Source organism: Cryptomeria japonica, chromosome 4, assembly GCF_030272615.1.
Source record: "Cryptomeria japonica chromosome 4, Sugi_1.0, whole genome shotgun sequence".
In the NCBI taxonomy this organism is placed as follows: domain Eukaryota; kingdom Viridiplantae; phylum Streptophyta; class Pinopsida; order Cupressales; family Cupressaceae; genus Cryptomeria; species Cryptomeria japonica.
The window spans coordinates 529,120,454-529,138,098 of NC_081408.1; the positions used below are offsets into that span (position 1 = coordinate 529,120,454).

The 17,645-nt window shown below is 36.2% G+C and overlaps 1 protein-coding gene across 1 annotated transcript in view; it reads right to left on the reverse strand.

The window, feature by feature from the left end:
* Positions 1-3,095: 3,095 nt before the first annotated feature.
* Positions 3,096-17,645, reverse strand: part of LOC131069042 (uncharacterized) — a 33,987-nt gene continuing 19,437 nt past the window's right edge. Inside the window, exons 2-6 of the mRNA XM_058004353.1 lie at positions 13,571-13,637; positions 9,388-9,510; positions 9,210-9,293; positions 3,713-3,799; positions 3,096-3,632 (exon numbers count right to left, since the gene is read on the reverse strand). Of these exons, the coding sequence (XP_057860336.1) occupies positions 3,546-3,632; positions 3,713-3,799; positions 9,210-9,293; positions 9,388-9,510; positions 13,571-13,637 (448 nt within the window). The 3' untranslated portion in view covers positions 3,096-3,545. The remainder of the gene's footprint in view (positions 3,633-3,712; positions 3,800-9,209; positions 9,294-9,387; positions 9,511-13,570; positions 13,638-17,645) is intronic.

The following is a 17,645-nucleotide window of genomic DNA, read 5'->3' on the forward strand; positions in this document are numbered from 1 at the left end:
TTACCTAACAAGGTCAATTCCCAAGCAAATCTTTCTCCTTCAAAATCTAGAGAGATAATGTCGGGAAACACAACCTCGGGATCAAGAGCAACGAGGGCCCAAGCATTCAAATGAGGGAGGGTGGTTTTCGAGTCCTCGATTTGCAGAACCGTACCCAACGACTTCAAAATCTGAGGGATGAATGGCCAAAATTTGGGTTGGAGGTTCTCAATTTCAACACAATTAGGGGAGAAGCGAGCAATAACCTGCTCTACATTTCCTTTGGGAGACCAAGGAAATGCCCTAAACAGAGAGCACCCAACATTCCAAAAGTTGTTCTTCAAAATCCTATCTTGCATGTTGTGTGATTTCAAAAAAATTACAAATAAACCCTTCTGAATCATTCTGCAGAAATTAACATGAATACCTAATTTCTTGCCCCAAACATTAGAAATCCAATCATCAAAAAACTTCCACGAAGGCAAAGATTCTCTATCCATGCAAACAAAAAAACTTGCAATATTTCTTAAGCGCAACTGCTCAACCCTAATGGCTTTAACCATATCTTCATTTGGCGACAAGGAAAGGGTCTTCAACCCGAGAGGACGAGACTTACAATTTCCTCCCCCTTCGGAATCGTCGATCGCGCTGCCATCCCCAAGTCCAAGTTTGTCTCCATCGGTTGCGGTCCCTCTCGAAGCAATCTTTGTTTCCATATGCTCGAGCCTGCAAAAAGATCCATTGAAACTAGCAGAAGGCGAGCAAACCGTGGCCGATTGTTCTGTGACCACTGCTTTGTATGATAACTTCTCAAGCTTGCCCTTATGAGAAATAGCAGCCTCATCCTCCAAACCCCCACTATTATTAATGATGCCCTCCTCATCATTCTTTCGAGTGGGATCACCATTACTCATACTACCCATCCATTTTCGCACAAGCGGCCTTAGGGAAGGGGCACAAACGTAACCTAAGCCCAGGGGCAATCTGCCAAGAGAAAAACAAACATGCAGAGGGAGAAAAAATCAAAGAAACAAGGAAGCGAGTAAACCAAAGCACGAAGCATCCACAAGCAAGTCATCCAAACACCAAGGCAACACGAGGAAAACATAAGTCACACAACAAGCTGACGCTGGACACCAAGAGGATCTCACGAGCACCAACAAACCAAGTTCGAAATCCAAGGAGGGTGACAAGACAACCTTCCTAGATCCATACAAGTTGCAGAGCGCCCTTACCTATAAATAAATATTAATAATAGCTTTAAAACAAATCAAAAATACTTTTATGACCAATTTATAAATATTCCCCAGTATACCATTTAACTTTTGAAAATAGGCAAATGGATAATTTCAGATTTATATACCATTTAACTTTTAAAAATAGGTTTTTGCGTGAAAATCGTACTTATCTTGGACCATTCTGGAAAACTAGAGTTAATTGCATTTGCCCTGTCAAACACTATAAAACCCTACTTCAACCCTACTTCATGACGCATTAAAAAAAAACCCTACATGATAAATTCATAAAATATGCCGATGAAATCTGTTAAAAACATTAAAATCATCCGTAGATTTTAACCTGCAGAAGAAACCAGTGAAAATCATGTTTAGTCGTAAGCATATTGAGTTAAAAACCAGTCAAAATCATGAGTCAAGCATTTATTTAAAAAATCGCGACTTTTACAGGGAAAAAATCGGCAAACATGCCGATCCGCGATTATTCCCGTATAATCGCGATTTTTTTGCGATGCCCCGCCAAACTATAAAAACATTTTTTAATTTTTTTAAGAACTAATTCATAAATAAAATTGAACTATAACATCATTAGACCTTTTTTCAATTTTGCCTGCAGCCATTTAAGCACACACTCCTCTTCCATGCCTCACAATATTCGAGTGGTTTCGTGGAAAAATCAGTGCCATGCTCCTTTGAGTGCTAGGAAATGGGCTGGTTATGGGTACTTAAATCCTGCCAATAGCTGCCCATCTTGATGAGAACAGAACTGATGGATTGTTAGTAAGGTGCCTCTTTGTTGATTTGATCTATCAGATGCTCTTCCTCTTAAAGCTCACAACAATATCCCAGACTTCACACTCACTCTTTCACAGGCAAATAGATCTTATCACTCCTCACACATCCATGCTTCTTCTTCCTTCTTTATCACTTTGTTATGCAAATACCAATAATGACGAAATAAGATTATCATATTTTTTTGTTGTATCCAGATTTTTTTCTAACTGATTTCAGTAGATAATTAATAGTGACGAGGCTGAAGAAGGCATAACTACTCCAGCCACATAGCAGCATGCCCAAGTCTTACGCTGAGATTTTAATAGAGATAAATTAAAAAGGCAACACCTTTGATACAATCATGAGCGACCCACAAAGAAAACTACATTATATAGTTGCTCTTGCTTATGAACACTACTGTTCAAAGCCCATACCCAATAACAGAATGTTGAAGTTGCACTTAAGGCAACATGGTGTTGATGAGAAAGGAACACTAAAAATTTGCACTATGGTGGAATGATATTCATAAATATCATGCCAAATCAAAAGAAATGTGTCCACCTATACTCCACTCAAATACAAACACAATTTTGACAGATCACAAGATCTAAGGCTGCTCTGATATCAAATGATGAAACAATTTATGCAAATGTATCAAGATGACATTATTCATAATCCTAAGAATATTATACAATGAATTTGGGTCCTATTTTAAAGCCTCGTATCCCTCCTCTTCAACAGCTTAACCCTAAACCAAAAACATGGGTAATAGGTTTAATAAATTAAAGTTTAAACAAATACCTAACACAACTATGACTTAATATATTTCATAACAGTCAAATTTATGTGTAGGATAACACATTCACTTAAATTTAATGCTAAAATGACAATTTTGAAAGATAATTAAGGAGGTTGAATGTTTCACTCTTTTAACTATGAGGCTCTCAACCTGTAGGGGCTTGAATTTGGGTCTTCCTAGTGATTTGTTCAACCTTCAACCCAGCCCAGGGGACCAAAACAAGATATAATGTCCAATAATTTTATGACTGAACTTCATATAAACAAAAAGAAAGGTGGTACCTTGGAAAATTAATGCAAACAGCATAATCTCTTTGAAGAGCACGAGAATTCAGTTCATGCGAGAATTTATTTTGAGAAGAAAAGGAAGTTTAATTACATTCAATGAAATATACAGACCAATTCATTAGCAGAATACTAGAAGGAAAAAAAAAAAAAATCATGTCAAACCATCAAAAAATGGTATATTCACATGCTACCTTTGGGAAGGCTTCATCTACACTGTTTAATAGATAAAACACATCTTAGAGAAAACAATTGTGAGGCAATATTGAAGCATTCTGTAATCCTAGATAGCAAAAGAAGAAACTGTTAAGAAAAACAAGGCCTACTTAAGAATACAAGTATTCTTTGTAACCTTTAGGCTTTTAGCAGATTTTAATTCTGCACTTGCAGACCTGTGTACCACAATAAATGCTAAGGTATTCTGAGATTTCTATCCACGTCTTGTACTACGTAAACTTTCCATCTGCATCCACTTCACAAGGCATCTCGAACAGCAATTCGGCACACAATGGCATCAGCCAAAGATGAGACCCCTAGTTCAAGAGATGATATCTTATAATGCTACAAAAAACAGAATATTGTCAAACAGGATTATCATTGATAATACATAATTCTGATTGAAATGTTTGTAAAACACATACTTTTTGTATCAGAGCTTTGTCAGCTCTGATTGCCAAGTCTGACAAGCTTATTTCTGTACCATTAATCAGCCTCCTAGTAGCCTCCAACTGTTGCAAGATAACATTATTTGTAAAGAAAAAATTAGAGACTCTCTTCATTGAAAAAACATACAAACCTATAAGGAAGTGAATTTGCTCAAATTTTTGCACAGTATACACGGTTGGGAGCTTAAATGTTTGAAGAATGTATAAAATCTCCAAAACCATGCCAAAAGAGAAGTCTCGATTTAGTGCCAATAGGAATCTCATGCAAATATTTGTACATAGTAACACACATTTTGGCTTGAAAGAATAACATGTGTTGTTAATGCTATTTGTTCAAGTTTAGTAGTTTGCAGACTTGCATCTATGATTTGCAGACTTGAAGGCTTCCTGGCCTTATGTACATTCATGGAAATGTGTAAGGATGTATGCATATTACAAAAAGTAAATGTGCTGCATGATTGGATAAGTTAATAATACAGTTTGGGGGCAGTCAACCATCCACTATCCACCATGTTCCCCCCATTTGCATGTTTACTTCTCGCTCCTGTCTGCTTCCATCACCCTCCCACACCTTTCATTACTATCAATATGTTTGGAGTGCCAGGGGATTATCATATGAGACCGTCAAGAAGACTCATCCCACCTAATGATTGTGCATATGCATTCTTTGCATTTAACAATATCCAAGATCATTAAGTGTATATTGTACCATGGAATAGTTATGTTCTTGCATTAAATGAATTGTGTGTTATCTAAGGTGTAATTGTATCACATTATGCAGACAATTGACTCTTAGATTACTCTAATTCTTTCACTATTCATAGCTTTATTTTAAAAACAAGGCTGCTAAGAAGTCAGAACCATCAATAATAATGGATTGCAAGATTATTATAAAATTCAAACAAAATCCAGTTGTCAGCTTTCATAATTGATAACCAGAACATTAAAAAATAGAGATACTTTACAAGCCATTGTGCATCTCATAAGAACATATTAATAAGCTTAAACTGGTAATCTGAGCAAGGAATTTTCCAAGGCTCAACGAGAGTGTACAAAAAAATTAGCTGAGGATAAAGCAACAATAGAAAATGCCTCATCGTTATGGCCACCCATCGAGAAAACAAATACAGAAGGCACCTCATACTATATAAGTAAATAGATAAAATAGTCAGACAGTGTGATTAACTTGAGGTTCCAACGGATATATAATCTGAAGATCTCTCAAAGTAGCACTGAGCTAATGTAAGTAATATGATATTAGATGAACAGGTCTTACAACAACCTATAGATATCTCAACCTACTAACCTTTAGAGAAAAACTACTCAAGAATACTTATGATTGTATATCATTCTCTGCAAAAATTAAGGTTCAACAAACATCATATTTAATTGTTGGTCTTGTCTACATACAAGAAGTTCTAACTTGCTCGACCACTTCAGAAAAAAAGGATGAAATGTTAGTAAATTTGAAGTTACTATCATCTTTGGAGGGAAATAAATTATGTATGTTGGTGTAATATTTATTTCACCTAGGATGGTGTTTATTTAACTGTAACATTGACCCTAATTAATAGTTTACATAGAATTATTAGGAATATTTAATTATCCTCACCCAGGTAGCTAATAATGACATGCCAACTTGACATGAGGTACACAAGTGCCACCATTGCCTGATCAATCCTTGATTGACAGTAATTAGGTGCCACATTTGATCAATCAAGACCACCTACGTCTTAATCAAATTGAGTTAACCAATCCACTAATTGGCAGTTCAACTCTTGATCTCTTAGTTATATTAACTGATCCACTAATTATCAGATAAACTCATGACCTCTAGGCACGTCATCTCCTTGAGTCATACACCCAAGAGGCCTATTTATGTGTATTTCATCATTTCATTTGATATTTGATTTTGATTGATTCTAATAATTGATTTCCTCTTCATTGGAATTGCATTTCTTATTTACATATTGCAACCCTCATTACCTCTATATTTTGCTATTGTAACCTTTTTTATTCACCAAGATCTAGGATAGTGTGATAGGATTTGCTACAAATCTCACAATGCCATTTACAATAAGCTATGTTACGAAAATAGCTCAAATTTGTAATATCCCCAAATAGGGATAATGGAAAAACAACAATATCTCCAAAAATATGCAATAGAAAATTCTGAAATTTTATTTGCAAATAGATAAACCTTCAACAAACTCAAATCTATACTAATAATATTTTTCTGATTTTTCTCTGAATTTATAGAAATTTCTGAATATTTCTGAATATGAAAAAGTTACAGAAAACACACTAAAACTGCCCAGAAATTTCAGAAACAGCTATCATTATTTTTCTTATGCTTTTTCTGAGATGAATGTAACCAGAATTATACAAGTTAATGCCCAAATACCTCAAAAAATGCCTTCAAAACATTAGCCGCCCTTACCAAAACCCTTAGAAAATTGGGTTTCACAATGACATTCCACATGTCCTTGCTGACATTAGCCTCAAAGATGCTCAGGAACATGAAGGCATATTCTTGTTGCTTGTCCAAATCTGATTCTGATTCCTCTGAATTGCTCTTCCAAAATGGTCTCCAAAACATGATAACAATAGGCAGCTTGAAAATGACGTGCTATGGAATTATAGACCAAAGCCCTTCCTCCAAAACACACTCTATTAAGGGGAGCCCGTATGTCTCTCTGAAACCAGGGTTACTCGAGGGTTTCAAACCTCAAACCAAAACATTGCAGTAGCAATATAGAAAAGTCTGTTTCACATAATGAGTTCCAAGAGAACCCTAACCTGTTATATAATGTCTCCCAAAAGAATGATCTAATATCAGCCATAAATTCATTGCTATCTCGATCCAATGCTACAAATAAAACCCTCAAAAAATGAGCCAATAGGCTCCTTATTTTCCACCACCCACTTGACCCTTTTTGCACATGTTTAATAAGAATCACTTGAAGTACATGTCTCCTAAATCATTAAACTCAAAAAAGGGAAATAATAAGTCTTTAGGCTAAGAGTCACTTAAGTTGCATAAAAAGACGTGCCCACAACTTAAGAATAGAATAGAGAACAAGCTAAAGACTCTAACACTTACCCAATGATGCTCTAAGTCCTCTTCCTCTTGGGTAATCCAAGGAAAGGACAGCCAATGCATAGTCAAGTCTCATGGCTTGAGTTGGGGACATTACAAAATCCTGTAAATACTTGGATGATATTTGTTTTGAAATCGAAATCAAAATTGGGTTCAATTCACCTGTGGATTTCTTTCCATGCTTTGTGTTGATTTCTTTCATGCTGATTTCAATTCCTGGTTCACTACAAACATTCTAATTTCATCAACCCCTTATTTCTTGTCTATAATCAAATCAGCATAATGTGTTGAATCTTTTACAAAAGAACATGATTTATGCACTAAAGGCTTGATTATCTTAGCAAAGTATTCCACAAACATATAAGCAGGAGAATTAGTGTATCCATAATTGGTCTTAATGGGACACCCTATTTGTGAATCACTAAGGCAATTCTCAAGGTGATTTCTATATCAGGGTTAAGATGTTTCTTCACACTATCCTCAAACAACATGATTTATAGCTTTTTTTCACTTTCTTAATGATCATGGACATCAAGTTGTAGTCCAATCTTTTGTAATTTCCATTGTTTATCGAATGGTCTACATCTTTGTCTCCTCGTAAACCTTATTCATAACTACTGTGGCATTCCCCTTGTTTATCAAATGGTCTACATCTTGGTCTCCTGGTCAACCTTGTTCATAACCACCGTGGCATTCCCCTTATCTACTTTTATAGTGACAACGTTTCAATTCTGTTAGTAAACAGATTTGTCTTTTCAAAATAGCAAACAAAAAGACTCTTTTGCCCAAGTGTGAAGACAATCTGCTAACCAGCAGTTGGAGGAATTGCTAATGGATTAGCAATTCTCCTCTGAATTTTAGTAGTACAATTCCCTCAACTGATGTGATTTTGGTTTTATGGGTATGCTTTTGACCAGAAAGCAGGTTAGGTAAAACTAACACCCACTCATCACCATAACATGGATGTGATTACGAATTCAGAATAGAAAGGGAAACAGAGATAAATGACACCAAGATCATCCACTCAGCACCCACAACAGATAAACAAGGGAAAAGTTTAATAATTCATTTCAGATATATGAATGCCCCAGAACTCAAAGTTCCCATGGTAAACATATGCATGATCAAATTGAACAAGAAAGCATCGGAAGAACAACTGCAAAACTCAAAGGTAAATTGCAGTTAGAGGGAACACATATAAACACACAAAATTTCAACGATTCTGTTAGCGCGCACACCCCGCAATGATTTCATCCTTTGCGGTAACGCTTCTCTGAAGCATACTCTCAAACACTTTACTATCGCTGTCTATAATTGCGTACAGGTTTATATCTCCCTAATCTGATTGATTCTTATGGGATTTATGCACAGCTTCACAATGCATTCCATGCAATGATTTGTACTAACAGTAGCTGAAACCAAATTTTACAGACTTCTTGTCGTCTTGAGAAGTAGAACTGTGAGGCACTTCATGATTATGTTTAAAATAACTACCCATGGTTGATATGAGTATACTAGTATGTAAGAATGTCGTATTCAGGGCTATTATCCAAAATTTACTTATTTTCAACATTCTCCATTCAATCTGTCTTCTACAGAATTTGAGAATTAAGTATGATTATATACTTTGGAAAACCACTGAGCCAATACCACTAACTGTGACGTGTTTGAAGCCACTGGTTTAGCAACACATGAAATATTTACCAACCCAGAAAAACATGCCTTTGCTGTTTCAAAAACTATGCCATCAACATCTTCTCCGTGAAGTGCTAAAGAGGAAATCCAGTCACCAATTTGCATTCTTACTCTGAAATCAGCTAATCTCTGAATCCAAACTTTCTTCCAGTGTTTGTGAGCTGCTTGTCAGTAAATCTTTTCACGGTAACATCATAATCAAATTCTTATCAACAGGAGAGAACATAATGCATATGTAGAGATTAATCTACTTATGGGGGCTATTATTGTCCATGGAACAGTGGCGAGGCTTAAAACAAAAAATTAAATTGGGCCAAATTTCAAATAAGGGCCAACAAATTCCATTGAATTTCTTCATAGCAACCCACTTGACTTTTGAGATGTTACACTAAGGTGGCCTAGAATATTTAAGAGATATGGCACAATGGTTTCAATGATGTTTGTTGGATTTTTCAAGTGTAAATCCATAGTCTAAGTGTCATATGGATGTCTTTGCATCTATTGATAATTCTAGTGCTCCATTGTGCCTCACAAATTTTATTTGTATCAATATGTAATTTATCGATTTAATGAAAAAATACTTAACAATATGAAAAGAGAATTTAGAAATGCATTTTGCTTGTCAATATGCCACATTTAATTCGAAATGGCTACATAAAAATGTTTAGAGATAGTTACCTCATTGGAAGTGGCATCAAATCGAGCTACAAGAATATATGTTGTATTCTCATCAATGCCACATCTTTTCAAAGATTCTGATATCTTGAAAATGTTAAGGTCCAAGAAAGTTTTGATTTAGGATGTAATGAAAAGGCAAAGGTTCAAATTCAAGACGAGACTTGTGAGTGAAGGATACATGCTTCGATCCAGAGTAGTTGTACACAAGCTCTGAATGAACAGTTCTTGTGGTAAGACACCCTCGCCACTTGGCCAAGAGAGTCTTATGTGCAGCAGCAAGAACAGGAAATACATCTGGTATCTGTAACAAATTAACACAAAAGTAAAACTTCTTACTGAAAAAATTGAGTTCAGAGCAGTAAGAGTCAATAAGGAGCATATATAAAAAAATTCCAACAATCCTTTTCAATTTAAACTGTTCATCATTTCGTCAAGGATGTAAGTGCAATACAATACAGACTAGAGATGCCACAGAAACATTAACCTAACAAAACAAGTCAATCAAATAATAGTTAATCTTTATAAATATATTGAATAAGATGGTAAGATTAAGAGAAGAAAAAAGAAATTGGAAGTACCTGCAAGAGGGGTAAAGCTAAATTTTGGTGTGCCTCTTGTTGAAGTTTTTAGTCATTGATGTCAAAGTTCTTTGTGATTTATTTGAGCTGCTTGAGCAGCTTAACCAGCTTAAGCAGCCTGTGTGTATGCTTCAGCTAAGTGTTTGCCTACTTGTCATCAATCAGCAGCTTAGTCAGCTTCAGTTTCTTATGTCACCAAGTTGAATCTTCCACATGCCTTGTCAGCATTGAATAGTCAAATGGTTAGTGGAATCAAATTCTTTGTTGTATTGCAAGCTAAGGTTCTTAATGACTTTTATTTTGGGAACTCTATCTGTTGGCATCGAATTTATTATATCGGCATCGTGGTGTCTGGATGCATACAGCATGGTTTTTATAACAAAATCTTCACGATGTGTGTCTGCCCATATTGTCCTCACGGAAGTGTGGCGGCTTGTTGTCAGAAGCTTTTATGGACACGATTTCTGTTTTAAAAAAACGTATGCTAAATAAAGGGATGGCTGTATATGTTTCGGTGTGGTGCGGTCTAAGGCAGGGAATCAAAAAAAAATAATGAGAGGGCCGATTTTTTTTTAAAGGAGTATATGTGGTTTGGCGGAATTTTTTTATTTTTGCGATACAATTTTTGGGGGAGTGTTGTGGACATTTTACTCTCCGTCTTTTTCCAGTGGTCGTGGCCTGAGTGGACTCGAGCCGTCTTTTATTGCTGCAGAAGATATAGTTTTTTTTGTTCTGTGTATGTCAGAGGTGGCGGCAGCGACTAAGGGGTAAAAGAAGAAATTGACGACTGGAAATTGTATTGGAGCTCGTTCTTGTTAAAAAAGGAGAGAATATCTTCCAAGAAGCTATGTCAGTTTTTCTAAGCAATTATAAATGCCGTGGTGGAAATTTATGTGCCTGTCGCGTTTTTACATCGATTTTCTGAAGTGTAACGGATGGAGTCAAGTTATCGCATGAAGTTGTAGCTCCAGGTTTTTCGTGTGGCATTGAAAGCAATTCTTTTTTAATAGTTCGACTATGTAATGGTGTGTGCTTTTTGGTGTGTTAGGCTGCACAGAAGTTGCAGAGACCATATTTCTCTAAATGCGTTGATCTCAATTAAAAGGTGTGAAATATACAGAGCTGATATATGCTACAGATGGTGAGAGATTATTACTGAATATATGCAGTTGATGTCTGTGTCGCGCTAGCTGTAGAAGCAAATTCTTGTGGACCTGAGACTTCTTCTGAATAAGTTTAGTGGGTGCGTGCAATCTGGGAAATATGGTCTTTTGTCAGTATGTGTGTGAATGATTGAGGCCTTGCTCAGTCAAGTGATAAAAGGATATTCGCTGATCTGTGCAATAAGCGTACATATATCTATAAAGAAGAAAACTGGGAGCTATCGTGGGAATTCATTTTGAAGTGCATTTCTTATCAGTGAGAAGAGTTTTCAGATTGACTATATCTTCCTGAAATCTGAAAATGTTACCTACTGCTGTGTCTTTACCTCAATTCTGTTCTGTGGTTCTGAGTTTATAAAATGGTGTTATATGGAGTGAAACTTCTATTGAAGTTGAAGTCACATTGATTCAGAATTGGTGCTCTTTTCTGCACAAGGTTGGTAACTTTGTTGATCACAGTTGGTGCTCTATTTCTTAAGTTGTTTTGTAATTTAGGTCGGTGCCCATTCAAGCTAATAAAAGTAATTTGTTGCCATGGTTTTTCACCCAAAAGGGTTTTCCACGAGAAATCTTGCGTTCTTATGTTCTTGTTCTTTTTATGAATTAGTGGTGTCTTGATGAAAATCTGAGTTAATTTTTGAAACACTGATTCAGCCCCCAACACCCCTCCCCCCGCCTGCACCCCTCTCAGTGTTTCCTGAGTGTCTTTCACCTCTAAAGGCGACCGTGGCTTAGCAGGGGCTTGTTTTATATTATGAGACGTTAAAGGAAACTTTATAATAGGAGGCTTCCATTCTCTTGGGAACAAAACCAATAACTATGTGGTGTGGATAGCCCTTCTTACAAGTATTCAAGCATCTTATAGAGCTGGCTATAGAGAAATGGAAATAGAAGGTGATTTGCAAATTGTTGTCTTCTGTTAATCAAGAATGTTGTCCAGACTCCAAATTAACATCTTAAAGCAACCTTAGAAGAAATATTAATATGGAGAGATAAGTTTTTTCCTTCAATATCTCCCATTGTTATAACTTATAGGGAACAACAAAAGGCTGCAGATCTTATAGCGAACTTGGGAGCTCTGCAAACATCTCTCTCATTGGTGGAAATTGCACAAGTTAATGATGGGAGAATCTGAGTGCTATAATAGATGAGGGACATCAATAGCATGCTTTGTTCCCAGATAAGTGTAGATGGTGCTTTAGGTAGGCTAACAGCAACAAGATAGCATTTATAATACCTTTCACCTGCTCTAGATTCCCTTCACATTTATTATAAAACGCATTGGAGATATTAAACAACAATATGGATATTGGTTTTGATGTGTATGTGCTTATCTTTAGGTGGAGCTATAAGGTATGCGAAGTGGTCTCTAGGTTTTACTTTTCTATGGATGGTGATTTCTACAGCTATGTATTTTACAGGAATGGCAGGTGGTTCCTCGACTCGTGACTTCTTGAGGCAGGGGATGTTTATACATCACAGATTGAAGAATAGTTCCAATTACAATTTGGCTACAAACCTCAAGATTATAAACACTGCTCTGGTAAAGAGGGCATGAGTGGGCTTACTAAAGTCCCATGTAACTATTTTGGCAGAATTTGATGAAATTTTGAAACAGTTGGTAGGGTTTACATAACTAAAGGGATAGCTTGATGCAGCTGTTGGTACTGACTACCCTGCTGAAGAAGATTGAGGTGTAGGGAGTATATTAGAGCTGGGAAGAGCAAAAAAAATCTGAAGGGGTTGTCGAGGATGAGGAGATGAGTTCTCGCCGAATGTACGAGGATGGATATCAGGGATTTGCACATAAATGCTGTAATGCCTGCCAAGAATACCCTAGAGAAAAGTAACCAACTAACTAGAAAATAGAGAATTTTGTTTTTAGATAATTTCATGCAGGATATTTGTACTGTAATGAGGAACATGCTGGTTTCAGTACATAAGAGCATGCTGTCAATTACAAGGGTAAAAGCAACATGGGTTGCTGACACATGCTGAGTTCATGGACTAGTAAAAGCAGCGTAGAAGGCAGTGGCACCAAAGTTGAACCAAACCAAATGCCTGGTCTAGGGGTGTATAAACATCTGTACAGATGCTGATAATTTCATGTTCTAAAGAGCGATTCTAGGCAGAATGGTGTTTAACAGTACGTTGTTGCGTGCCAGTGGCAGTACTTCTATGCTGTTTTTTATTATATGCCTTTGGTAGTTTTTACATGCATATAGTTGGCTCCTTGGCTTTTGATGCCATGTTTAGGGTTGTTCATGCAGGATGGCCTTTTATATAGTCTTTCTTATGTAGCTTGGATGGCATCCCCATTAATAGAACCCTAATACTTAAAATTAAAAAAAAAAACTGTAATCGATGAGATGCAAAAGCAAGGTCAATAGTATTGACATATATTATTTCTTAAAGGAGGAACCAAGATTGATGTCCAAATAAAACACCAACTATAAACCTAACATATTTTTCTGACCACGAACAGTTCACACCCATTGACTCATCAATAGAATCAAGAATTAAATCCATACAACTACTATGCATACAGATAATATAAATTGGATTCAAACATTTGATCAGGAAATAAAGAGATTTGACAGAACTTGGAAATGAAACCTACAAGTACTGCATTCAAGAATGCCAATTCTGGTTCAAGTGTCCCCGCTTGCATAAGATTTAATAGTTCCCTGAAACACAGACAAAAAGTAAAATATCTGGAATTCAGTTAAAGAGACTTAGGAGACACATTTGATATGTCCATTGCCATCTTGCTAAATAGAACATATGGGAGAGATGAATAAAGGATCTTTAGTACCATACAACTGCCACTCTAAACACAACTTAGGGTAAAAAGACAAAATAAATATTATGGAAGCAATAATGAGGTGAAGAAGGAACCATATCAAGTCAAAGGAAAATGAGCCCAATAAGTGACTCTTCTCAGCAATATATTAGTTTGCTAAAGCCTGGACAAATTAGCATGCACTACGCATATCCAGCAATGAAGACTAGAAATTGATAAAACAGAGAAAACAAGAAGATAAAAGTAGAATTAAAAATGGCAAAAGACAATTGCTAAACTCGTTATAAAATAAGAAAATAATGCATTGAAAACCTATCAAAGGACAAGTGTATCCCTTGCCTAGCTAAACATGGCTCTCATGGGATGCTAAAACCTTATATCACTAAATTAGAAGACTTAATCTATATAATCTTTATTATTCATTGGTAAAGCAAAAAGGAATGCACATTAGATGATTAACAGGGAAGATGACGTCTAGATAAGATTCACTATTTGATTTGCTTTCATACTTGACCTTGAAGGCAATGTTTTCTTAATTTAAAAAGCACATGATCAATTGAATCTCTTCAGAAACTAAAAATTCAAATCCTCTTTGACAAAAGTCTCTGACACTGACCATTAAATTTAACAATCCATATCCCATTAAATCAACAAAAACAGAATTAATCCTCAGTGCTTATGAACTTAACCAGATACTGTGTGATAAATACAGCTGGAATCCAAAATTATAAATATAAAAACTACAAATATCTTTTTTGCATTGAAGGATTGCCGGCAAGGATTCCAGGGCATGGTTTCCAGATTTTGTAACTGAGTTATTATGAAGAGATGGGCCCAACCTCACCACCAGACCAAAGATCAACAAACTGAATGATGGGATTCAAATTTCTGGATCAGATTATCTAGTTAAATCTAAATCATGGGAAAAGAAAAACATCACATGTATATGGATTCTACAGAATGAGACTGCACACTTTACAGAAGACATGAACAATTATATATCAGTTAAACACTAAGTTACCGATTCAGGTACCAGTACAGGTATATCCGTGTATATATATATACCAAAGTTTTAAAACTCGGACTCGGCAAACCAAAACTTTGGACTCGGACTCGGACTCGTGAAAGACTGGGCAAAAAAAAAACTGTAGTTTTACAAAAAAACATAAAAAAGTTAATACATTTAAAGAACATAAGAGTCATAATTTAAACATTACACACGTCATATGATCTACAAACACACAATATTTGAAATTTCATCATTCATACTCATAGTTTCAACTCTAAAATGTATAATAGCATCATAAGTTTATAAATGTTTACAAAATTACATATAATGATATGTCCAACTCCAAATGTGAAAAACAACAATGAACAAAGTTCAACAAACTAAAGAGAAGACTACATCTTCCTCTTTGTATTTCTCCTAATATAGCTCAATTTTTCAGGCCTTGAGTTGTAAGTGGTAGCTAGAACAAACTTGTCATAACCAAGCAAGAAAGTCAAATGAGGGCAAAAAAATAATAAAAAATTAACTTTTAAAGCTTGCATGACGTTTTTTTCTGGGTCACGAGAGTCCATCTGAAAGACTCATGAGTCCGTGCAAAAGACTCGCGAGTCGACTCGTGGCTCCCATGGACTCGTGAGTCCGTGGCGAGTCCACGAGTCTTAAAACTATGATATATGTATATGTATATGTATATGTATACGTATATATTAAACTATCACTATCATTATTGATTATTACAATGATACAATCCATACAAATATACAATGTAACCTTCCCGTACATAAATGATAAATGACAAATCCATAATTGCCAATAAATATTCATATATTGTAAATAATAAATGTAATATCATATTCATAATTTGCAAAAAAGATAATATTCAAGTTTCAAAATGTCATGACACAATGAAAATTCAAATTACAAGCCATCTATGAGATTTAATCTCCATATTCATCTTCGTCTGAAGCATCCAACCCAAGCCCAAGGTCATCAATTGGTTCAAATTCAGCATCAATTGAACCACTATCGATTGGAACGCCACTCCCACTAGCTATGTCTCTCTCAAGTTCCATAGCTGCCTCATCTATAGAGACTTGGGCAAGCTGTGCCACTTTATGACCCGTGGGCCCTATTTTTGGAACCCACGGGCCTTGGTCCACCTAGGTCCTCTGTGGATTCCCTTCAGGTTCCTCCCAGGCGGCTAGGTCCTCTATGGGTCCTGAGAATTAGGACCCACAAAGGACCCAACCGCTTGAGAGGAACCCAGGGGGAATTTCTCAGGACCCACAGAGGACCCAGCCGCCTGGGAGGAACCTGTTGTGACCTTTTCACACATAGCCCCATTGCTAACAGGGACCCCCTCTTTGCCAGCTTCCTGCGTTGTTAGGTTAGGGTTTTGGCTGTTTAGTGAGCAATTTTGCGTTTCCTGTGCCCGAGTCTCGGAGTTTTGATCATGCCTAGTGCCGTCTAGGGCTTTTGAAGTGTTAGGATCAAGTTGCAAAAGATGATATTTTTAATGATCCTAAGTTTTGCTAAGTGTTAGACCTATTGAACGTTAACGTGTTTTTAAACGCACGCATCAATGATTTTGAAGTGCCAAGATATTCACAGACCTTTTGGAGTTGTTTTCTCGCTCCTAAGGTAATATTTAAGTTGGTTTCGCACTTTATTCCAACATTTTCCTAGCGTTTCGCTCATATTTTTGGAAAATTAGTCTAAGTCCAATCAAATTTAAAGTCGCTGAGTGATTTTGAGTGGTTAAAATGATAAAATCCTAAGGGAAATCCTTATTCCAAGGGTTAAAGAGTCAAAATCCATGCTAGAGGTGATTTTCCCCTCACATTCCAGACTACCCAACCCATTCCCCCACTCAAAATCCATACTACACATGGGTTTCCCCTGAAATCCATACTAGCCACTAATTTCCCCCACTGTATATCCACACCTGGGTCGAATTTCCCCTGGAGATACTAAAATTTGGCTAAGTGTCAGGATTTATCCAGACTGCCATCGAATTTCCCTTGGGAGTGCGGACTGGAATGTAAGGATAATTCCATGCCTAGGTCATTTTTCCACCAGGATTTTTGTGACAACTAAGTGAGGATTTTTGTCCGGATTTTTATCCAGACAAGGATCGATTTTCCCCTGAGCATTTTTGTAAGGATTTTTGTCTGGATTTTTATCCAGACAAGGATCGATTTTCCACTGGGAGTATTATGAAGAGTTTTGAGTCCGGATTTTTGTCTAGACTGAGGTCGATTTTCCACCAGGGAGGTATTTTTCCAAGTTAAGTGAGTTTTGAGTGTGGATTTTTGTCCAGACACCCATCGAATTTCCCCTGGGGGGTGATTTTTGCAAAATGAGTGCATTTTTGTCTGGATTTTTGTCCAAACTCATATCGGTTTTCCCCTGGGATGGTTTTTATGTGCATTTTGATGATTTTGAGCATGGATTTTTGTCCAAGCACGGATCGAATTTCCCCTATGGGGCAAATTTTGACACAAGTGATTTTTGAAGGGATTTTTTAATCCCAATTGATAGCGATTTTCCCCTGGAGGCTTTATTTTGGATTTAATTTGCAATATTTTAATAAATAAGCCCCATTTTGATTGCTTTTAAATAATTATTAAATGATTATTTAAAATTTAAAAGCAAATTTAATAACTTGCAATAATTATTAAATGTTTGAATCTTCTAGAAGCAAGTTAGGGTTTCACCAAGCAAGTATTTATACAAGTGTTTTTTTATCCCACATTGCTTGTGTGGTGAAAGTGAAGGATGAAAGCAAGTATATGAGAGGAACTTCAGCATTATTTTATTATTATTTCTGCGAGGTGTCTCCATGAAAGCGATTTTTCTCCAAGTTGGGCGAATTTTTTTAGC